Consider the following 18,058-nt stretch of genomic DNA (forward strand, 5'->3'; position numbering starts at 1 on the left):
CCCCGGTTGGAGTATTTCTTTTGTTTCCTCAACCTCAGGAGGTTCCTCAGTACTTGGCTGACTCGGAGGCGGTCCCGCATATGGCCGGAGTAAACTGACATGGAAGGCATTATGGATCCTCCAATTAGGCGGTAGCTGTCACAAGGACGTGGCAATTGCTAACCTTAGTTGTTGGTTTCTTTTCAATGATTTTTGTTTACTTTTTGAGACCCTCTTTTTGAAGTTGCAAATGGTCGGACATTGTATGGCCAATGTGAACGGTAGTTTCACCCGCAGACAGGAAGTGGTCGGCACTGGAATTCGTATAGTAAGAGGATGTCTAGGCTCAGAGCAAGATCATATAGGTCCCCTCGTGGCACTTAGCAAGTTGGTGGATACTAGGAAGTGAACTCAATAAAGGCATAAAGTCAAGGTGGGATCACCAACAAAAAGTATCCGATAGTTGGGCCACATTGCACTTTTGGATGCGGTCCCAATGAGGATAGATGGTCAGAAGATCACAGGGAGCCCAACGGAAGCATCTCCTAAAAATTAGGGAACTGCTATTTTGGGCCGTGAAATGTGTTCGCGTCATTACCTCCGGTATGACAAGGGGAACATTTTAGTACTCTGCTGCAAAGTCAATTGATGCACCAGTTGAGAGATTTTTAAGCAGGAAACCCAATGCGGGGAAATTGCATGCATGAGTGCCAAGTGGCACTTTTTGGTCAATTTACCAAGTTTGGGAGAACAGAACTCGTAACTGACTTTTTGGAGCAGTTTTGGAGGCTGTTAACTCTGATTTTCAGCCATTTCTCTCCATTTTTGAGCTTCCCATGACTTTGCCTAGGTCCAAGGAGCTCATTTTCAGCATTGCAAGGCATCAGATTGTGTTTACAGGGCTGTTTTGCTGCGTTTTCAGCGATACGCAGGTTTTGGCAGCCATGGAAATCTTCCCCTTTTTGCATCTATTTGTTCATAGATGCATTACAGGTCAAGGGCAACAGAGGGGGCGCTCGATTTATGCTGGGAGGATGCTTCATTGAGAACCTATCACAGGTTAAGAGCTATGGAGTGCATGCTTTCCTCTCTATGTATAGTGTGGTGCTAGGAGTGATGACCTGCACACTACACACTGCTCTCTCTCTCTCCCCTACGTGCAGTTATGTGATGCCCCACGAGAGGGCTCTTCATTTGACTGATGTACAGCTATGTGGGTTCATGCTTTTGTGCTGAGGCAAGAGTCTACTTGAGCAGGAATAGGGGTAGCTAACTGCTACTCCAAAGCAGGCACCGGTGAGGGTCATAACCTCACCGTACAGGTGCGTTTTCAGCGCTGTGTATATGCTGTAAATTGACTGTTTTTCAGCCATATGGACGCCAGAACCATTGGGAATAGTGCCCCACTGGCAGAGGACAGTCAGGGCACTGTTTGGGGCTGAAAACAGGGCAAAAACCAGTAAATACAGCGTGCTGAATTTACTGATTTTGGGCAGGAATCAGAGGGTTTATGCCAGTGGAAGTGAGTTCCCGCAGGGGAATTGGTTTCGCGCAGGTTTTGGGGTTGTTACGCTGCCGAAATTTGGCCAAATCAAGTGGTATCTAGTTGGATATAGACAAAGGATTCCCAAGACTCTACTTTGTAAATTTACCCTCTCAAAGTATAAAGAAATACCGAAAGGGGCGCCAATCTTGGGGCCTACAGGTTGTCGGCGTCTGCTCGGGGCATTCTAGCTTCCGAGCCATGTGTGTTCTTAAGTGTTAATTCCCGTTGCAGGTTCTCTTTGCAAAGTGCTCTGTGTGTGTGTCTAAAGTAAAGAATTTCGGGTGAAAGCCAACGCTTACCGCCCCACCACGGGCCGGTTTCATGGTTTCATTGCCGGGATTTCAATCACTTTTTCCTCAAAGAGTGAGCCTCGGTTGTTTTGGGTAAAGACACAAAGTACAGGAACGCGGGATTACACTATGGCCCCGACAAAGTGAAGGGTATTATGGAAGAGGGTTTCTCTTCATAGGACAGACATGAAATTCCGCATGTTCGCCTTGCCAAAAAGTGGTCAAATTAGGGCTGATTTTCGGCTGCGTTTTTAGGGTTTGCAAGTATGAACCAAGATGGGATAGGGAGAGGTCTCACGGTGGTAGATTGGCCACTAGATCTCCTGCGGGAGTGATGTGGGTCTGCCAGGTGACGCGCTGCTCCGATTCTCCGAGGTGATTGCTTGGATTCTATGACGCATTGGTAAATCATCTTGAAATTTGAGCTTACTTGGTCATGGGTGGTACGTCAGTGTTGTTGAATTATGCTTGTTTGCAGAGGCAAGAGCCTCTTGCACAGGTAAAAAGTTAAGGGACAGGTTGCAAGATGCCATGTGGTGAAGTTCAAGAACTATCCACCTATGGATGCAAAGTGGATGGAAGAGCATGAAGTGTTAGAGTCACCAAATGTATTGCAGCTTTACCTTGAGGCATTTGGGTTACAGCCTACTTATGCCCCAACCCAACGTGTGCAAAGGAGGGGTAATGATAGAGCTAGCACATGAAATGTACTTATGGATTTAGTGCAACAGCAGTGTACAGTTTGACAAAAGTATGAAGGTCTCATTAAGTCATTTGTACATATGTTTTGATAGTCTTTCTTGCGGATACATGCGATGATAAAAGAGAACTAACAACACAAGATCATCAGTGGCATGTATTTATGGTATGCAATCGAGGACGATTGCGATTTCAAGAGGGGGGTATGTTACGAGGACGTGGCAATTGCTAACCTTAGTTGTTGGTTTCTTTCCAATGATTTTTGTTTACTTTTTGAGACCCTCTTTTTGAAGTTGCAAATGGTCGGACATTGTATGGCAATGTGAACGGTAGTTTCACCCGCAGACAGGAAGTGGTCGGCACTGGAATTCGTATAGTAAGAGGATGTCTAGGCTCAGAGCAAGATCATATAGGTCCCCTCGTGGCACTTAGCAAGTTGGTGGATACTAGGAAGTGAACTCAATAAAGGCATAAAGTCAAGGTGGGATCACCAACAAAAAGTATCCGATAGTTGGGCCACATTGCACTTTTGGATGCGGTCCCAATGAGGATAGATGGTCAGAAGATCACAGGGAGCCCAACGGAAGCATCTCCTAAAAATTAGGGAACTGCTATTTTGGGCCGTGAAATGTGTTCGCGTCATTACCTCCGGTATGACAAGGGGAACATTTTAGTACTCTGCTGCAAAGTCAATTGATGCACCAGTTGAGAGATTTTTAAGCAGGAAACCCAATGCGGGGAAATTGCATGCATGAGTGCCAAGTGGCACTTTTTGGTCAATTTACCAAGTTTGGGAGAACAGAACTCGTAACTGACTTTTTGGAGCAGTTTTGGAGGCTGTTAACTCTGATTTTCAGCCATTTCTCTCCATTTTTGAGCTTCCCATGACTTTGCCTAGGTCCAAGGAGCTCATTTTCAGCATTGCAAGGCATCAGATTGTGTTTACAGGGCTGTTTTGCTGCGTTTTCAGCGATACGCAGGTTTTGGCAGCCATGGAAATCTTCCCCTTTTTGCATCTATTTGTTCATAGATGCATTACAGGTCAAGGGCAACAGAGGGGGCGCTCGATTTATGCTGGGAGGATGCTTCATTGAGAACCTATCACAGGTTAAGAGCTATGGAGTGCATGCTTTCCTCTCTATGTACAGTGTGGTGCTAGGAGTGATGACCTGCACACTACACACTGCTCTCTCTCTCTCCCCTACGTGCAGTTATGTGATGCCCCACGAGAGGGCTCTTCATTTGACTGATGTACAGCTATGTGGGTTCATGCTTTTGTGCTGAGGCAAGAGTCTACTTGAGCAGGAACAGGGGTAGCTAACTGCTACTCCAAAGCAGGCACCGGTGAGGGTCATAACCTCACCGTACAGGTGCGTTTTCAGCGCTGTGTATATGCTGTAAATTGACTGTTTTTCAGCCATACGGACGCCAGAACCATTGGGAATAGTGCCCCACTGGCAGAGGACAGTCAGGGCACTGTTTGGGGCTGAAAACAGGGCAAAAACCAGTAAATACAGCGTGCTGAATTTACTGATTTTGGGCAGGAATCAGAGGGTTTATGCCAGTGGAAGTGAGTTCCCGCAGGGGAATTGGTTTCGCGCAGGTTTTGGGGTTGTTACGCTGCCGAAATTTGGCCAAATCAAGTGGTATCTAGTTGGATATAGACAAAGGATTCCCAAGACTCTACTTTGTAAATTTACCCTCTCAAAGTATAAAGAAATACCGAAAGGGGCGCCAATCTTGGGGCCTACAGGTTGTCGGCGTCTGCTCGGGGCATTCTAGCTTCCGAGCCGTGTGTGTTCTTAAGTGTTAATTCCCGTTGCAGGTTCTCTTTGCAAAGTGCTCTGTGTGTGTGTCTAAAGTAAAGAATTTCGGGTGAAAGCCAACGTCTACCGCCCCACCACGGGCTGGTTTCAGTAGCGCTAATCGGAAGGTGACATCATTCACTTGCTCAATGATCTTAAACAGCCCATAATAACGGGTAGAAAGTTTTACCACCTTCCCCTTATGAGACGCTTGTTTCTTAAGTCTTGCCTTCTGAAACTTGAGTAAGACTAACTATCCGATTGTTAAGTCTAGATTCCTCCTGTGCTTGTCTGCAGCTTTCTTATGCTTTTCCTGAGAGCGTAGAATAGCTCTCCTAACTTGCCCGTAGGCTGTGTCCAAGTCCCGGACAAATTCATCTGCTGCAAAGATCTTATCCTTAGTTAAAAGGATCGGTGGAAGCAAAGGCTTACCATAGAGAATCTCAAAAGGTGCTTTCTCTGTCGATGAGTGTATGGTATTGTTATACGCATACTCGACAAGAGGCAAATATTTCTCCCAGTCAGATTGCCGGTTTGACACATAAGCTTTTAACATATCCAATACTGTGGAATTGGCTATCTCACTTTGCCCGTCCGTTTGAGGATGGTAGGCAGATGAAAAATTCAACTTCGTACCAAGATTATCCATCAAGGCATGCCAAAAATTTCCTGTCATGCGAGGATCTCGATCACTCACAATAGACTTAGGCATTCCATGATGCTTAAAGATTTGTGCCAGAAAGACCCTAGCCATATGATCTGCTTTGATCGTTTTCTTGACTGGTATAAAGTGTGCTTGCTTGCTAAACCTGTCCACAATGGTCCAGATCGCGTCATTTCCAGTCTGAGTTGTAGGGAGGTCCATGATGAAGTCCATGGCAATACTTTCCCAAGGTTCATTAGGCACAGGCAATGGTTGTAGCAACCCAGGCGTCTTATGCCGATCATACTTCACTTTTTGGCAAACCAAGCATTCCCTGACATACTTATCAATGTCTGCTTTAAGGCTAGGCCAAAAGAAATATCTTTCCATTGTTAAGGTCTTAGGGAGAATACCCCGATGACCCGCATAAGGCGAAGCGTGTGCTTCATCCATGATCTTCTTTCTTCATGGTTCCGCCACACATATGGCTTGATGGTGGTAGAGATAACCGTCCCGAATGGAATAGGAAACTCATTCTCTCCACGATGTAGCTTTCCCCAAACGGTGGAGAAGTCTGGATCATTCGGATACAAATCCAGTAGTGCTTCTAATTCTTGATGATACACCGAAGTGATAGCGTTCACCCTTGGCCGCCTAGACAATGCGTCCGCGACCACATTCTTACTCCCAGCCGTCTGAAGGATCTGGAAGTGAAACATAGACAAAAAGTTTGCCCATCTCATCTGCTTCTCAGATAGTTTCCTTTGCGTAAGAAAATACCGGAAACTCTGGTGATCAGTCTTGATCACAAAATCCGCTCCTAGAAGATAGTGCTTCCAGTTGGATAAGGCGTGAATCACAGCCGTGGGTTCCTTTTCGTAGATTGATGCATGCAACTCTGCATCCTTAAGCCGTCTGCTTTCGTAGGCCACTGCATGGCCTTCTTGGTTTAGCACTGCTCCGATGCATCGCCTGAAGCATCGCAGTGAACCTCAAATGGTTTCCTTAAGTCAGGCACTATCAGAATAGGTCCATGGCTTAGCAAGTACTTGAGCCGATCAAAAGCTCCTTGTTGTCTCGATCCCCATCTGAAAGGAATCTTCTTCTTTGTCAAATCATGAAGTGGTCCTGCTACATGAGCAAATCCTCGGACAAACCTTCAATAATACGAACATAATCCCAGGAAGCTACGTACATCATGTACCGTAGTGGGAATAGGCCAATCTTCTACCACTCGGATCTTGGCAGGATCCATACTCACTTGATTGTGAGAGACTATATGGCCGAGATAGTGTATCTCTAAGAGAAAGAACTCGCTCTTCTTTGCATTCACATGCAACTCATGCTTTCGCAATTCTTGAAACACTAGGTCCAAGTGCTTCCGGTGTTCCTCTTCTGACTTAGAGAAGATGAGTATGTCGTCAAAGAATACTCCCGTAAAAGATCGATACGGGCTGAAAATGCGGTCCATCATGCGATTGAACGTCGCAGGAGCATTGGTCAAGCCGAAAGGCATTACCAAAAATTCATATAGTCCAAAGGTTGTGCGGAAAGCAATCTTATGGACATCCTCTTGCCCGTATCTGATGATACCCACTCTTTAAGTCTATGCGACTAAAGTCACTTGCACCCTGCAACTTATCAAGTATCTGATGATACCCACTCTTTAAGTCTATGCGACTAAAGTCACTTGCACCCTGCAACTTATCAAGTATATCATCAATCCGAGGGATCGGAAAGCGATTCTTGACCGTGATCTTCTTTAAAGACCTATAGTCTATGCACATTCGAAACGTGCCATCCTTCTTCTGCACCAGTAGAACTGGAGAGCAGTAGGGTGAAGCACTTGGCCGTACTAACCCTTTCTCTAGAAGCTCGTTGACTTGCTTCAAAATTTCCTCTTGCTGAGCAAGACTCACCCGATAAGGGGGTTGATTGGGAGGCGAGCTACCCGGTATGAGATCTATGCGGTGATCTTCCGGGCGTACCGGAGGTAGTTCATCAGGGAGTGTTTCCGTGAAACAATCTTTGTACTTTTCAATAAATTGAAAACGCTTTTCTAGACTAGAGAGTGGATCCCCACTAGTTTTATCCTTCTCACGTGCAAAAATCAAGTAAGCAGAAACACACATCTTCATTTCTTTCTTAATGGAGATATGACTTACAATTGGGAATCGCCAATCTCCTACATCAGCATGAATCTTTATTTTCTTACCCCCATGATCAAAAGTAAGGGTCTTTTCCACATAATCGGGGACAGGTGTCATGTGGAAGTGCCATGGCATACCCAAGATGATATCACATCCCTCGATGGGTGCTATCAAAAATGATTCGCGGTCCTTGTACTCGCCAATCCGAAGATTGAGCTGTCCTTGCATGGGAGTTGCATTGGTTGCCAACCCCTCGAATGCCGATCCAGATGTAACCGGTGTGCCAAGCTGAGCCGGTGTGAGGCATAAACGTTCTGCAGTATCCAGGGAGATGAAGTTATCCGTGGATCCTGGGTCATAAAGAATCAGTACTCGTTGGTTGTTCAAAGACCCCCAGCCCTTCAGAAGCTGACGCTTCCCTTTCTCCGTTTTTGTGTTTCCTTGAACATCTGGAATTGAGTTCGAGCTTGGTGGAGCGGGTTCCTTCCTTGCTTTATCTTGCCTCGTAGAGGCTTGTGCTTGCCGTTGTTGCTTTAGAGGGCAGCCCGGCTTCATATGTACTTTCTCTCCACAATAGAAGCATCTTTCTTCCTCTCTGAAGGTTTGAAGTTGAGTAGGAGAGAGATACTTAGTTCGCTTGCCATTGCCCTCTGGCTTCTTAGAATGATCATGGTCCCTAGATGGAGGACGTTTTCTTCCTTGGCCCCCTTGGTCATCGTAGACCCCTCTTTGTCTCGCACGGTAAGTGCTATGCTCCATTTTTCTGGGCGTCCCAGTTGAGTGCAAATCCTCAGCAATGATTGCTGACTCCATCATCCTCTGAAGAGTGTCATGCGGATACACTTTCATACTCTTTCGAAGCTGCAGTTGGAGACCCGCTTCGAACTTTCGTTTCTTTTCCTCCTCCAGACGCCCACGACTGCGGAGGACTACACAGCATCGGCGGAGGCTGCATCAGAGGATTCAGATTACTTTGGCTCGACATGCACGACGCCGGGTCAGACTACTGACCATGGAGGAGATTGATGAGATCCGCCAGCGACCGATACCGGATCTCTTGTGATCTGGCTATCCCAGCTAGCTGTTGTTCACACCTAGTAGTTTAGGATTCCATAGTATTTTATTGTGGCATTTGTCATTTCATTTTTGTCATTGTTGTCATCTTGTTACTCCGATTCTGACTTTGTATCATATCCACCACATTGTAACTTTCTGGTCTCATAGGTCACTTTGGCCTTTTGAAGACGTTAATATAACATTTCATTTCATTTCATTTCTCTCTCTCTCTCTCTCTCTCTCTCTCTCTCTCTCTCTCTCTCTCTCTCATGTATGCTTAAAGTGGGGAAAACATGTATGCATAATGCGGGGCATGTAAGGCCGTCTCCTACTACAATCGCAAATTCCCCTCTCGTCTTTTGTGGCGACCAAGAATGCGGAAACAAAGTGACAAGCTTGACCCTTTTAGAGGATGCAGTTCAAAAATGCAAAGAAGAAATGACCGAAACAATTAACAAGATCAACCGCAACTTATTGGGCACATTAAAAATGCTCGACGAACGCTTGTTGGCCCAAGAAAGCAAGATAGCTACACTCGAAGATCGGGTGACGGCCCAAGACGAAGAGATCGCGTCACTCAAGAGGGAGCTCGCAAAGGCGCGATCACGAAATACACTTGAAGAGGGAGAATTGCAACCTTCAGTAATAGAAGAGCTAAACATGATCAAAGAGCAAGTGCGAGCCATCAAAGAGGGGGAAGAGCAACACAAAGAAATGGCGACCTCTTGGGTGGACGTTATTACAAAGACCCAGCAGAAGGCAGATGAGGCCGAGAAGTGGATCGAGGTTGCCAAGAAAGGGAAAAGCAAGAAAACAACTACGTCCACACCCACCATCATTAACTTGACACTTGAATAGGAGCAAAGAAGGCGTGTGCGCTCTCTACATGTGAGGATTTGCGGTCTTAAAGACGAAGATAATGTGGACGAAGAGGTAAAAGAACTCATGGCTTTGATGGGGATTCATGAGCCGATGCACTCAAGAGCTTGGAGAGTGGGCAACAAGAAAAATGGGAGCAAGGGGGAAACCTCAAAAGAAAGAGCACTCATCCTTCGTTTTCCCTCCATGGAGGCGAAGGACTTTTTGAAGAAGAGACCAACTTTTAAGAAAACGGGCATCTTCCTCGGGGATGACCTTACCCTCTCACAGATAGCGCATATAGAAGAGGTAATGCCAGAGATTAGAGCGGCAAGGAAAAGGTAAGATTGCTTTTTACCGAGATGGAAGAGTGGTGATATTGGAGCCACGCTCCACATGACGGTGTGAGACCTATGGGACCACACTCAAAGTTGCTACCTGAAATTGTAATGGATCTATGCGTCTAGATGTGGGTGCTTTTGAGGAAAGTTTTTAGTGGGAGAGATATCATCTTATACTCTGAGACACATCAGGCCCCTGGGCAGTCTATGCTTCACGTTAGTGGATACAGATGGGAGACCGCATGTAGACATGAGACACGATCAGAGCACAGAGGGCGGGGCTCAGGTGGAGTGGCAATGTTATTCAGGGAGGAGTTGCAGCCATTGATACACATAGCTCACAGGGATGAGCAAGCTAGGTACATGTGGATGAGATTGAGAGCAGAGACAGGCAGATATCTTTACATTGCTATTTGCTACTTTCCCCCGAGTACGTCAGTGTATGCACCACCCAAAGGACAGTCCCCCTTTGCTATTTTGGATGATGACATCTGGGAGTTCTCTAGAGATGGTGCCATCATCATTCTAGGGGATTTCAATGCTAGGACTGCCCATCATCAGACAGTTTTTTATGATACTTCAGAAGAGATGTTGAGAGAGCTGGATGTTGCAAAGACAGGCCTATCCAGACTATCACATGATGGGGAGCATACTGAGTATGGACGACACTTGATAGACATGGGGACTGCACATGGATTGGCCATCTTGAATGGCCTACAGAGATTTCCCGCTGTGGGGGGTTTTACATGCTTTCCACACAGACATGGAGCTAGCACAATGGATTATGTCATGGCACAACCGAGTCTCATCTCTAGTATCCAGGACCTCACAGTTGGACACAGACCTATTGATGTGGCAGTAGACCATGGTCTTGTGTCCCTGACCATATCTTTCGAGTTTAGTGTAGCACACAGGCCACAGGTTGCAGCTCCTACTCGCTACACCTTCACGCGGGAGACGGACTCTGTATACATAGATGGGATCTACAGACGCTTGTGTGCAGAAGAGCCAGGGCGACCCTTGGAGGAGCTTACTACTATATTGACGTAGACGTTACATGATGCAGCAGCAGAGGCATACCCACACACACAGCTTGAGCAGAGACGTCCTTCTGGGAGCATGCCCCAGAACAGATGGTATGATGAGGAATGCCGAGAGACCAGAGCTAGACTTCAGAGGGAGGTGCTTTTGGGGGACATCACTCACAGACAGTCACAGATTGACTTCCGACGACTAGTGCGGCGAAAGAAGAGGGCATTCTTGGCTCGCCTAGAGCAGGATCTATACCAGCTATTCTTGAGTCAGGACTCACCTGAGGCATGGCGGCTCTTTCATGAGCACTCCCCTCCCCCTGCCATTACCTCCACAGAGGCTTGGGGCCAGTACGCGTCATCTCTGTACAGAGTTCCTAGACAGTCGCCCCTTCCCGACCCTCTCGATCCATGCCCCCATACATGTGCTTTTTTCATTGCTGAGATGGTGAGGAAGGCCATTGACAGGATGAGGACTGGGAGAGCTTATGATCATGATGGTTTAGTGGCTGAGCACTTCATGCATGCCAGAGATCTACTAGCAGAGCTCCTAGCAGTTATGTTTAACCGTGCCATGTGTGAGGGCTTGCCTGATACTATCTACTATTGTACCTATCTTCAAGTCGGGAGACCCTATGGAGCCTGGGAATTATCGCACTATCATGATCGGACACACACTGGCACGGTTGTACGCATCCATTCTTGAGCAGCAGCTGAGTAGATGGGCAGAGAGGGAAGGGATACGTGCAGCCGGGCAGGCAGGATTCAGGAGAGGTTTTTCTACTCTTGACCATATCTTAACACTCAGAGCCATCATTGAGGAGGGCAGATCACATGGGAGACGGATCTATTGCAGCTTTGTGGACTTCCGTAAAGCATTTGACACTGTACCCAGAGCTAGATTGATGCGCAGATTACAGGAGATGGGAGTACCCACAGAGCTCATTTGGGGGGTCATGGCACTGTACAGGTCAGTAGTGGGGCATGTACGCACCTCAAAGGGCCTATCTACAGCGGTTCACTCCACTATTGGGGTGAAACAGGGTTGCCCGCTCTCTCCTACTCTGTTTGGTATGTATGTGGATGAGGTTTCTGACTACATTGAGAGGGATGGTGATAGAGGTGCACAACTGGCAGGAACATGGATCCCACTATTGTTATATGCTGATGATATTGTGTTGATCTCCGACTCTCCAGAGGGATGCAACGTCACTTGGATGCTTTACATAGCTTTGCCCATGACAGTGGTTTGTCTGTCAACCTTGGTAAAACCAAGGTCATGGTATTTAATACGACCCCACAGTGGATCAGGAGGTCAGCGCCCGCATTCACATACGGCCAAGAGACGGTGGAGTATATAGATGCTTACACCTACCTTGGAGTGGTTTTTAGTGGACCAGCATTTTCGTTGAGAAGAGCAGCAGAGACTAGATTGACCAGAGCCCATGCAGCATTGGGTAGATTGGAGAGGATGTGTTCACATGTTCAGTTTCAGGAGCCTCGGACGAAGCTCTGTCTCTTTGACACCCTGGTGGCTTCTGCATTGCTCTATGGAGCTGAGATTTGGGGACCTTCATTGGACGATCATGGGAGGATAGGTCGCACTGATGGATGGGGGGACATGGAGAAGCCACTAGTTTCTATGATCTCACGACTCATTAGAGCCAAGGCTTCCATACCACGTGCCATTATACGAGCAGAGTTAGCTGCCCCTCCACTAGTGGTTGAGGCGCTCACCAGATCCGTCTCCTTCATACACCGCATCTGGAAACTTCCTAGAAATAGATATGCCCGCCTTGCACTTGAGTCCTCTCAACAATTAGCCATGCAGGGAGATACAGCATGCTGGTATGGGGAGATGACATCATGGTTTCAAGTGCATGGGTTCAGCATAGACAGACTGACACCCTTCTAGTACTCACTAGATACACCCTCTCTGACTCTCACACAGTCCGAGATTACCAGGCTCATCCGCCAGGACCTTGCTCAGCTAGACATCAGGAGGACATGGATACAGCCACTACAGGAGCTGGGCACGAAGATGGCTTTCTACAGAGAGCATCTTCTCCAGCTTACGGAGGACGGTTTTGTGACGAGACCTAGATACATGGACACCCACTTGTCTCATGGGATACGATGTGCTATTGGCCAGATACGCACATCTTCACACCAGCTGCGGATCGAGACTGGGAGATATAGCAGAGTACCAGCGGAGGCGAGGACATGTCTCCTATGTGACCTGGAGCCTGAGACAGAGTTGCACTACACATGCCACTGCCCCGTCTACTACGAGATACGTGGCCGCTTCCACTGTTTGTTCAGAGAGGGCTTCGGACCACTCTCCAGAGTCATGCGGTACGAGGATCAGAGATGCTTGGGTCTGTTTTTGCTCGAGCTGCATAGACACAGCGAGAGCTTGATGAGAGGAGAGGTCAACCAGTCTCAGAGACGGATCACAGACTTCTTTAGAGCAGACACTGGACACCCGGAGGAGCTACTACCACAGGAGAGCTCGTTGCCCAGGCACACTGATCGACCGAGCGACCGAGCTAGGGAGATCCAGACGCCCACGACTGCGGAGGACTACACAACATCGACGGAGGTTGCATCAGAGGATTTGGAGCACTTTGGCCCAGCATGCATGACGCCCGGTCAGGCTATTGACCATGGAAGAGATTGATCAGATACGCCAGTGACCGATGTTGGATCTTTTGTGATCTGTGATTTAGCTATCCCACCTAGCTGGATCTTTTGTGATCTGTGATTTAGCTATCCCACCTATCTGCTTAGATCACACCTAGCTGTTTCAAATTCCATAGCATTTTATTCTGTCATTTTTGTTACTCTGACTTTGTATCAGATCCACCACATTGTAACTTTCTGGTCTCATAGGTCATTCTGGCCTTTTGAAGACGTTAATATAACATTTCATTTCATTTCATTTCTCTCTCACTCTCTCTCTCTCTATATATATACATATACATATATGTATATGTATATGTATACAAATATATATATATATATATATATATATATATATGTAAAGTTCAGTTCATTTGTTTGCAGTTTTCTCACGTGTTGCTGTAGATTTTTGGCTTGGAGTGTCCAAGTCTATTACAGACGTTTCTTACCTATATAGCACACATTGTCAAGTTTTGAAGATTGTGGTGGAATTGCTGGTAGTGCATCATTCCAGGTTTATGTTGTATAGCTTATTCTACAAATTCATAAGTTTCACTTATGCTGTTGTAAGACCTTAACGTTTACGAATCAAGCCTTTGCGGTTTGTCTCATTTCCTCGTGAATGAGAGTTCTGACAAAATTAGGTGATTTTCATTCAACTAAGCCTCTGTAAAAGGCTGTTTGTGTCTCAAGTATATGTACATGCATGGTCTGAGGTGTTTTCAATAGTTAGTAAATTTATTGCTTTCTGAGATTATGAAGGCACGTTTCTACTTATGTAATAACTCATCGGGCTTATTTTCAGGCATTGAGAAATGGCCTGGGACACAACTGCACAGCCACAACTATCGTGTTCCACAGCCTTTTGTTGATCAGGTCAATCTTGATAAAAAATAAGTAAAGTATGTTAAGAATTAGCAAAGGACTTGAATTATTTTGAACTTGGTACCAGCAGGGCTTGAGATATGAGAACACTTACTTTGCATGAACTTCAGGGTTTACATTGGACTCAAGCTAGGTTATATAGCATCCAAGCTTCTGGTGTTATCAGGCATGCAGTGTGTGTGACCTTCATGGGTGCAGATGTCTCCTTCCTTTGTAGGTCTGCTCGATTATCGTTTGCTCCCAGACTCGATCCTCATTGTACTGCTTGACATAGGATTAGATAAGACTTTAGGGAATGGCTTAATTTACTGTGAATGGACTAGAAGGTTGCATAATGAAAACAAATTACACAACGAAAGCCTTTGCAGAGGATGACCTTGCGATGGTGGTTGGCACTGGCCATGCCAAACTACGTTATTCAAAACTTGAATGAAAGTTTGCGCGTCTTCATGTTTGCTTGAAATACAAGTCATAATAAAGTGCTAACCATGTGAAGCATGGCATACAAGCCTTATAAAGTGTGTTTTTGTGGTGAGTAGTAGTTGGTGTCACACTTGGAGTGTAGACCATTTTGAAAAATAGTCTAGTGTAGTGACTCATAAGCAATGCATCTGCATACATAGTGCTGTTCACTCTCAATCTCCTCTTAGCCTTCAAATCCTCTTTACTCTGGGGTTACGTGCAGCCCTGCAAGCCTCATCTCTAGCCTATGCAGTGAAACCCAATCGCCGGCATATATGTGCCCAAGTATCCCAGCTCTAAATGGACCCATCTTCCAGTATGGTCAGGAACTGATATCCATAGTACAGCATTTTCGGTGGAAGAGGTTGTGCACAATGAAATTCACGTCTTTCCCATATAGAACTGTCATACGTCCTGTCTGAGAACCTGATTCGTCCCACACGTGGGAGAGGTAGAAGATGGAGAGTTAGGGTCATAGTGGAAGGGTGGTAGATGGTCTATGTCCAAATCATAAGAACTGAATTGCTGTGCCACCTGTGCATACCCTGATCTTCTTTCCCCTGCCTCTGCTAACTTTCTCGATGCCATCAGAGCTTTGTATGAGAGCTTTCCCATGGTAGCTCTCTCATCCTTTGTATGAAACACACTATGTGGAACAGAGCCTCCACTAGCATGGGTGAGGCAGCCAACTCTGCTCAGATGAAATCATGTGGAACTGAGGGTTTGCCATCACATCTGTCCACTGTGAGGCAGTTAGTCCAGGGCCCCAAGCAGCTGCTGCATACATCATAGCGTGTGTGACCAAAGTGTTAGATAGCCACCCCTCTATGCGGGCCTACTGAAAGTTGCCTGGTGGCACCAATGTTCTAGATTGCCAATGCTGCATACTCCCGACTGAGTTGGCCTCTGGCTGCACTCTTTATGGAGACCCACGTGTGCCGATGAAGGTGACTCCCAGGTAGATGTATGTGTCAACTACCTCCACCTGACCTCTTCAGCTCTGCTCCTGAATTGTCAAAATGTGTAGAAGATCATGACTTGATTTTCTCAGCATCTCTGCCTAAAAAACTCATCCAAAGCCTAAAGGTTCTGTTATAGCCCTACAATTTGCTAAAAATCAAAATGACGTCATCGGCATGAAGCGTTGGAGTACTTGAGAAATTGATATTTTGAATTTTCTCCACCTGCACAAAGAACTACCTTCAGTAAAGAAAAACGTACAACCCTAATGCCCATTGTTCCCAATCACTCTTGCCTCTTGAGAATGAACTAGGTAAAATGAGCATGTTGCAATAAAGTCACCGATTAGAAGTGACTGAGTTAGAAGTACTTATTAAGAAGTATGAGATTGGAGATGTATGTCTGTCTTTTTGGCTTGAATCGCCTATCCAATTGAGTTTGAAGCAATCCCACCTAGTTGTGCCATTGAGAGAGGCTATAACCTGAAAGATTTTGATTTTCTGTATTTATAATTGGGTGTTAATTGAACTCCCACCTTCTTTTGGATAGACTAAATCTATATAGGTGCATCAAAAATCACAACTTAAAACCAAGTAACATAAGTATCTTACGCATTGTAATTCCTAGTTAGATTGATAATATGATTATTTGCTAAGAAAGGCATTGAGGTTTCTGAACTTTGAAAGGTTCTAAAAACTGATTCAAAACAACAATATTAGGTTGAATAACCAATACTTGATATATCTTCAAAAGCTTCAGGATATATGAGGTCTTAATATACCTGTGATTGCATCGAAACAACTAACAAACATAATCAATTATAAATCCGAGTGACGTAATGTCAAATTTTTTTTCTTTTAATAAACCAAATACAAGTTTACTAGGATCATATACATCTCCAAGAGAAGGGTACGGATATGCAACAAGCTTCTTGAAATTATTGACATCTAGGGATGTAGCATCTGAAGATGGGGTAAATGTATTTCTCCCTGGGGAGCTTGTTGAGTTGTCACAGGCAGAATGTATAAATCTATTGTATTGGGGATGACGAGGGCTTCTCTTAGTACTACTAATTTTTTGGCGATCTTGATCTGATGATAGCCATTTTTTAGATCGATTCTACTAAAGCACGAAAAACCTTGTAGTCTGTCAAGTATATCATCGATCTTAGATATTCGAAACTTGTTTTTGATGGTGATTTTTTCAAGAGCTCTGTAGTCAACGTACATTCTCCAAGATCCATCTTTCTTCAAAACAAGAAGCACTGGTGAACAAGAAGTCGATGAACTAAGTTCAATCAGACCCTTTTCGAGAAGTTCTTATACTTGGTTCAATTGTGCACTGCGAGGTATCAAATCAATTGTCTGATCTTCAGGTCTCTTAGGAGGCAGCTCTCCTGGAAAACCTTCAAAGAAACAATCGGCTTGAGCATGCAAAAATTCTTGGCATTCTGTTTCTAACTGTGACAAATATGAAGCTTTAAGTTCTTTCAAATCTCTCAAAAAGATCGAGTAAACAAAAAGACTGGATTTCATTACTTTAGAAATGGCCGAAGATGATACAAGCGGGATGGACTTGCCCTTTAATTTTACATCTAGGATAATTTCTCTGTCCTTATTCTTCAATGTTGCCTTTCTAGTGCAATAGTCGACCACGACATGGTTTTTTTGGAACGAGGATAAGCACAAGTGTACGTCACACCCCTCAAGTGGCATGATATAGAAGTCCGTTGCTCTAGATACCCTCGACAATGCAACCACAATTTGCCATTGACAAATGAAATGCTGACATCATGCACAAGTGCCGCTAAAATTGCATCCTTTTGTGGCCCTATTTCTTCAGCCTTTAGGCACTGTCCCAAGTTGAACTGTTAGTTCTGGTGAGATGAAGTTGGCCTTGGCTCCTCCATTGAAAAGTAGCCGTGCTTGGTTGGCCTTGCTAAAGAAACTGGTCGATCCGGTTTAGAATTGATGTGCTATCTATGGTCACAAGTTTGTGACGTGGCATGCCCAACTTGCGGGCCTGATTGAGAGGACAAGGGGTTAGAGTTTAAAAAGTCTAACCCAGAAGATATGGCTGGGGGGGGGGGGGGGGGGGGGGGGGGGGGGGGTTGTTTAGGGTTTAAAAGCCTAACCCTTGCCAACTTGAAGAGCACTAGTTGTGGGGCCTAAACCCTAAAAGGACAAAGCAGAAAAATTGGCCCAGATTTTGACAAATTGCGTTGACATGCTGTCGTGGCAGGTTGACCCTTAAATCACGGGAACTGATGACGTTGCGGTAGAGTACAGAGATCAGGTGTTGGTTGTCAGATTTTGGTTTAGCTCTTGGGACCAAAGCTTTTGGAGCAAGCGCTTTTGGACTAGATTTTTTCTGGCTTTGCTTCTGGGCATCTCTTGTACTGTTTATATGTAGCAAACTTGGACACTCCAAGTCAAGATTCTACCGCAACACAACAGAGATTCACTTCAAGACAGTCACTTTCACACGACACACAGTTAGTACAGTTGGTCTAGGCTGGTTCACACTGGACGGACTCTTTGGGCTGGGCAGTGACACGTGGCAGCAGATATACGGACTGGTCTAGTGGACATTGTGGCCAGGTCACCACATGGCTGGCACTTATGAGCCGTTGGTGACTCTTTATGGCGGTACATGTGAGTAGTAGCTGTTG

At 45.6% G+C, this 18,058-nt stretch overlaps 1 protein-coding gene across 3 annotated transcripts in view; it reads left to right on the top strand.

Annotated features, from left to right (window-relative positions):
• The window catches only part of LOC147463682 (uncharacterized), a 66,553-nt gene that overhangs the window by 28,308 nt on the left and 20,187 nt on the right, over positions 1–18,058 (top strand). The window contains exon 3 of one of the 3 annotated variants that reach the window (XM_086529419.1): positions 13,886–13,956. The exons of the other annotated variants lie outside the window; for them this stretch is intronic. Coding sequence (XP_086385545.1) covers positions 13,886–13,956 — 71 coding nt within the window. The remainder of the gene's footprint in view (positions 1–13,885; positions 13,957–18,058) is intronic. 3 annotated transcript variants of the gene reach the window in all.

The sequence above is a fragment of the Adiantum capillus-veneris genome, chromosome 2, assembly GCF_014529385.1.
Source record: "Adiantum capillus-veneris isolate H3 chromosome 2, ASM1452938v2, whole genome shotgun sequence".
In the NCBI taxonomy this organism is placed as follows: Eukaryota; Viridiplantae; Streptophyta; class Polypodiopsida; order Polypodiales; family Pteridaceae; genus Adiantum; species Adiantum capillus-veneris.